At 34.9% G+C, this 6984-nt stretch overlaps 1 protein-coding gene across 1 annotated transcript; it reads right to left on the reverse strand.

Annotated features, from left to right (window-relative positions):
- Positions 1–5125: 5125 nt before the first annotated feature.
- On the reverse strand, positions 5126–6118 carry LOC116118480 (ethylene-responsive transcription factor ERF109-like). Its single transcript, XM_031404463.1, has one exon. It carries the CDS (start codon positions 6053–6055, stop codon positions 5126–5128), a length of 930 nt encoding a protein of 309 aa, XP_031260323.1. The 5' UTR covers positions 6056–6118.
- Positions 6119–6984: the final 866 nt, after the last annotated feature.

Consider the following 6984-nt stretch of genomic DNA (forward strand, 5'->3'; position numbering starts at 1 on the left):
AATCATATAGGTTAACTATCTAGAGGTTTGTATTATCTGATTCAGTAGATTTGTATGATGCTCAATGGACTCTTGGATTAGTTGAGATTGGTGCAAGCTGTCTCGGACATCCCAATTATAAAAAAAAAAAAAAATATATATCATATATTAACCACTAGTCTTGTGACCAGACGACAATACTTTAACTATCTAGATGGATTCCAAAGATCTTATGTTACTTGACTCATTGGGTTTGTAAGGTGTTAAATAGACCTCGGGATTAGTTTAGGTACGTACAAACTGACCCGAATACCCCGATTATCAAAAAAAAAATTGTCATATATTAAAAAAATGAAATTCTATTTTTTTATTAAAATATCTCTTAAATATGATTTTACACATGATATATGTAGTGACAAACCCTAAGAATATCTTTAGTATCATCAAAAACTTTTACAAATACCCAAATGAGCAAAATCAAAGTAGAAATGGGAATTTGAAAGATTTTTCTTCTTTCGATTTCTAACTTTTCTAATTTTGGAATCCGACAACTAAATCTAAGTATTAAGTATGAAGTATGAATCATAGTTCGAGTACTTTCGTGATCTATTTCATGTATTTCGTACTCCAGATACTAGAATAAATGTTCAATATGGTAAAACCATCTCTATCAGGATGACATACCTATTCTCTTTACTATCAATTGGATCAATTATAACAAGTCACACACTCATATTTCGGAAATACAAAAACAAGAAAATTGTGCGATCGAACCACCAAGTCGAACTAAAATTATACATATATATATATAAAAATGGGGGACCTAAGTGCTTTCTTATTCCATTCTAATCAACAAAAAAAAAACCTTATCTAGTACGAGAAAAGGCTTATAGTCACATGTGGGTTTTCTAGAGATGAGATTAGTGGATGTCTTGATCTAATTAATAATTAAAGTTAGTTTTGTTATTAAGAAATTAAGCACGTGTTAATTGTCACTAACATTAAGTATTAATCCCACGCGCTTCTTCTCTCGTTGACGCATAAAGCCAAAAGTCCTCTTGTCTTTCTTGACCCCACTTCAAAAGCTCATACTCCTTCCGTTTCGAAATAAAAATCGTTTTAAGTTATTACACGTTTTTTAATAAACTAATTTTTTAATGTAAAAATTTTGTCTCTTTGCTCTTTCCTCTAAAAGTGCGTGGAAAATAGAACGTAGAAAAAGCAATGATGATTGATGAAAAAGTTGTGTTAAATGGCTCTTGAAAGAGAGAGAGAGAGAAAGGAGATGAGGGGTGAGGGAAAAAGAGAGAGGAGATAGGGGCATACTTCGAGAAAGAGAGAGAGGGTTACATTTGGCCAAACGACACTTATTTTGGAAAAAAATTATAAGGCTAAAGCGACTTTTATTTCGAAACAGAGAGAGTATTATCTATCGGCCTTGCTGGCCAGGGCAAGCGATGACTGTGAAGAACCATCATCATCATATAACTTCTCTTACAAACTTTCTGTCACAACTCTGACGTAACAACTTACAATTAGTCAGTTCATAACAGATCGCACTAATTAATTACGAGTTGTCACATCAAGATTACGAGATAAAGTTTATGAGAAAGAGTTGATGGTGTAGTATTACTCCTTTCTCTCTCGTCTGCTTGTATATTCTATGAATTTTTTTCATTCATCTTGTTGTAAACACGATTGAAACACTTTCCTAGGTAAATGAGTTTGGTTTGTTGTATTTTAAGCTTTAAGGAGATTCAGAATATTGTGAACCATTGCCAAAGTGAAAGAATCTTATTGCTGTAACATTTGCCTCAAGATCAATAGAGAGAGGTTTCCAGTTCAAAATCATGATATAATTAGTCCCATGAGATTTGTAAGAAGTAGCATGCAAATACTGTAGGCTAATATTATTAACACAACAAAAGCCGAATAGTTCTTATTGAAGGCATAGTTTAGTTTTGGCGTGAAATTTTATGCTGAGTCACAATAAAACTTCATAAGCAGTGTTTTAATAACCAACCTAGGGTAAAACCCAACAAAGTTGTTAGGTCTTGGGTTGACTGATTAACCAATTTGATTGGCTGGTCAAACCGGGTGACAAAAAGTTTAAAATTCAGCAAATACATCCCTAAAAACTATAGTTAAGTCCTTAAATGTTTGAAATTTAGCAAATATATACCAAATACAAATCGGTGATCGACTGGTTGGCAGTTACAACACACCAAATGCAATCCCAATCATTCTTGAGCCCATTCCCCAGAAAATATATCCAAGATCTAGCCGAAATCGGTTTAATTTTGGGCAGATATCATTGACGTCGGCGTCAACATTCTAGGCCAGATCTCACCACCACCAGCGTCGACATTCTAGGCCATCACCACGAAAATAACTCCCCTCAGCCTTTTGGCCAAAACCCATCTTACCCCACCCCCGTTCGCCTCACTAATCACCGATTGTTGCCATCGTCAGTTTTTTTTGGATTTCTGGTCGAATCACTCACCAAAAATCACCTTTATCGCCACCATTGCACTCATCGATACTTTCTCTTCAAAAGCCCCAACATCCTGACCTTTAATTGTTCGTTGATCATCATCCCAATTTCTAGGGTTTTTGGTGAATAGGAAAATGGGTAACCCGGCTCGTTGAAAGCCCTAAGTACATGTTGAACCGGTTCAACAAATCGGGCCGAGCCGAGTTTTAAAACACTGTTCATAAGTAATCATATTGTAGCTGCATATTTCTCCCAAAAGGGTAATGTTACACGTATAAGGTTAGGATCATAATTTTGTGTTTCGACACATCTGCTTCATCATCCTATAATTGAGAAGATGCCATCAAATCATTTTTCACATAAACTAGAATAAAAAGTTAAGTTGGGATCCCAACTTTACATTTTTGTATTATTATTTCAACAAAACCATATAAATAATTTGATACATATGATCATCTTCCACCCACAAAGAAATGAGCAAACAGGATTCTCAATTGTGGATTGTATTGTCTCCTGAAGGTGGAGCACAATACAAACAGGAGTAATATTATGCTGATAAACTATTCTCATTAACTACCTCTCACAAATGTGATGTAATAACTCACAATTGATCAGTTTACAATAAATTTCACCTATCCAATAATATGTTTCGTTTAACCAATTACAAACTGTTATATCAATATACACACGTAAAAGAGTTATTTAATAGTGATTTTTTAGCAGGAAAATAGAAGCTGTCAGCCAACCAATACAGAATCCCATATGGGTGTCATCATATTTTATGATTTGACACCAACACAAGCAAGAAGTCTTGCGTACAAAATTCTTTATATATTAAATGAAAAAGTGTATGTGTATAATTACCTCCTCATGAAGTCAATATTTTGATGTCATGGTGCAACGTCATGTTTCAAGCATTCGTTTACTATTTCTTTTTTAATAATAAATTTATCTTCTTAACGGCGTTTCACGTTCCCCTTTTTTTTATACTTAAATGTCACTTTTTAATCTTAATTATCTAATTATTTTACTTTGTTACGCTTGTAATTGTACAAGGATTACGGATATGCCCTAGTGCTTTATTGTTTTCTTGCTCAAGATCAATTATCTCATATATTTATTACCAAATTATCATGTATTAACTACTAGTTTTACAGTCAGATAGTAAAATTTTAGTCATCTGGATAGATTACTCAGAGGTCTTGTGTTATCTAATTCACTAGGTTTGTAAAGTGTTCAATGAATTTTGAGATCAGTTAAAGTACACATAAACTAGTCTAAACATCTCAGTTATAAAGAAACAATTACCATATATTAAAAAAAAATGAAATTCTATTTTTTTTATTAAATATGATTTTACATGTGATATATACAGTGACAGCCTTAAGAATTATCTTTAATATCATTAAAATTTTTTACAAATACCCAAATGAAAGCAGAAATGAGAATTTGAAAGATTATTCTTCATTCAATTTCTAACTTTGGAATCTGACTGCGAGACCTAAATATTAAGTATGAATCATAGTTCGAATACTTCGTAATCTATGATTTTATGTACTTCGTGCTGCAGATATTAGAATAAATATCCGAAAAAGGTAAAACCATCTCTGTCAAGATAACAGACCCATTCTTTGTACTATCAATATGATCAATTATAACAAATCACATTGCGTCGGTTGAACATTAAAAAAAAAAAAAAAAAAAATATGGGGGACCTAAATGCTTCCCTATTCCATTCTAATCAACAAAAAAAAAAGCCTTATCCATCGCTAGAAAAGTCTTATAGTCACGTGTGGGTTTTCCAGATGAGATTGGTGGATGTCTTGACTTAAATCAAATAATTAAAGTTAGTTTTGTATTAAGCATGTGTTAATTGCCACTTGCATTAATTATTATTCAACTTTATAATCCCACGCGCTTCTCTCGTTGACGAATAAAGCCAAAAGTCCTGTTGTCTCTCTTGATCCTACTTCAAAAGCTTATAAAGATTAACTACTAATTATTAATTAACTTAATTAATTAAAAATTATAACATATTTAAAATTTTAATAATAATATCAATAAATAAATCATTTATATGCGTTGACATTATAATTTTATTTTTAAAAAATAAATAAATTTCAATTAATTATGATTTTAAATTAAAATAATTATAATTGCTTTAAACTTTAATTGATTTTCTTTGCCCAATTGTTTTTCACTTTATTTGTGTACACACATGAGAAATGAGTTGAATTGAAGCACATGTTAAATATGATGAAAATATTTAATTATTACAACACTACTTTAAGAAAGGTCACATGTTGTAATGCAAGCTCTAGTAAGATTTAGTGGTTGTACACGTGTCATTCTTAAAATGAAATCATCATCTACTTTTAGAAATAGTATTACTCGGTCCAGTGTCTGCGTGACCTTTTTATGATCCTCTCCAGGTCCCACATCGGTAAGGAACTTTCTCAGCACGCCAACACAGAACACACTCACCATCTCGTCATCTTAATTAATTAATTAATTAATTAATAATTGAGATATTTTTACATTGCTTCTAAAACTCGCAAGAATTTTACAGATTTAATCAACATTCTTTCTTCAAAACCAATGAAAGAATGAGATTATGAGAAAAAAAAAATAAAAATTATTGCGACAAATTGACTAATCTCCACTAATTAATTTTGTAGCAGAATCTGAGGAATCCCCGCCAAATCCAATGGTCATCAACAACTGTTGAATTTCGTCTTCTCCAATGTCCCAGAACTCACTTTCCCTCCCAAATCCAAATCCCAGTCCCATTTCTGTTGCAGAGCCGTCATTGTTGGCAGCATTTTCACTGCTTCCTCGCCACACTTGTTGTTGTTGTTGCTGATGAAGTAGTTGAAGATGAGGTAGAAGTAGTGGTGGTGGTGGTGATGGTGATGGTGATGATGTGATTTGTTCATACTGACTCGTTGACGATTCGGCGGTTACAGTGTAATTATCTGGAAATGGGAAATTGAGCTTAGCTCTGGGCCCGCGAAAATCAATGGCCGCCTTGTCGTAGGCACGCGCTGCCTCTTCCGCGGTGTTGAATGTTCCAAGCCAGACACGCACAGCCCTTCTCGGGTCTCGAATCTCCGCCGCCCATTTTCCCCACGGCCTCTGTCTCACTCCTCTGTAATTCTTCTTCGCCCGTTTCTTGTTCGTCCCTTTCTTATTGCTGTTGTTGTTAGTGTTATGGTTGTTATTATTTTGATTTTCCTCTGGTTGATTTGGCGGGAAAAAGTTGCATCCTAAACACGGTTGAATCTTGCACACTTGACACGTATCCAAATCAGAGGACACCGACAGTAATCCGTTACCAAAACCGTTAATCGTTGCAGCAGCGGCGGAGGAGGAGCTGGAGGCACTGGCAGTCCAGTCTTGAAAATGAAACAAATCCTGGGAAAGCACGGGGTTTGTGTTTCCGACCACGACGTTTCGCAGAGCAGAGACCATGACGGAGAATTCCTGTTCTCTAGTGATACCCGGAGGAACCAGTGGCTGGGTGACAGTGGTTGTGGTGGCGGCGGCTGTGGCAAATTTCTGTCGCTTCGAGAACTTCTGCATAATTTTTGTTTTTCTTTTGTTGAGTTTGAATTTTAAAAACAGAGTTCGAATTGAGAATTGAAAGACTGGAGTGAGTGTTGCGCGTTTATATAGGGTAGCGGTGTGGACGTGGCAGAAGGCTGTACGCCGTTTATACACGGGTTTGAAGGACATTCTGGAGGGACGTGGAGGGTGTTGTCAGAGTGGGTCAATGTTGTCCAGGTAATGACAGATCAGAGGGGCCTCAAGGGTTACATGGCAGGTGACGTCAAGATCGGGAGACACGCGGGATTTTGGACGGTTGCTAGAAATAGAAAAGGCTTCAGGGGCGTGGGCATCAGTTAAGAGAAGTGTCAATTATCCTATAAGGTCAGGGGTATATGTGTCATATCAAGTCTGGTCAAGTGACATTTATTTTAGTGACTCTTACTGAAATCTGAAGGTCATCTGGTCACGTGATCTTCACCAAGCCAAACATTCACATGTTCCTATCATAAGATAAAATTTTATTTGATTTAATAAATGTTTTAAATTATTTTTCCATGCTGTGATTATATCCAAAAAAAAGTTATTCATTGTACTATTTACAATCGCAACTTTATATGTTTAGCGTTATTCTTTTCAAAATACTCTTATCGTATGTTGTCCCGAGTTTCAATCCTCAAGACTATTAATAGAGGGTTGACAGTTGGATAAATCCCCTTAGTGGAGACCCCTATTAGTAATCCAAATAAATCGAACTCATGACCTCTTGAGTGTATTACTCAAGAGTCCTAGTTGACCACTGGACCACCCAGTGTTGGTTTCTATATTACTTACTTACCTTGTCATTAACTTTAGGATCTCAGAGGACTTATTGAGATGCCCACAAACACCCATGGATACCAAATATATATATATATATATAGTGACAGATTCAGCCTAGTTTTGGCCCACCCTCAATTTTTTTT

The sequence above is a fragment of the Pistacia vera genome, unplaced genomic scaffold, assembly GCF_008641045.1.
Source record: "Pistacia vera cultivar Batoury unplaced genomic scaffold, PisVer_v2 Contig846, whole genome shotgun sequence".
NCBI lineage: Eukaryota > Viridiplantae > Streptophyta > Magnoliopsida > Sapindales > Anacardiaceae > Pistacia > Pistacia vera.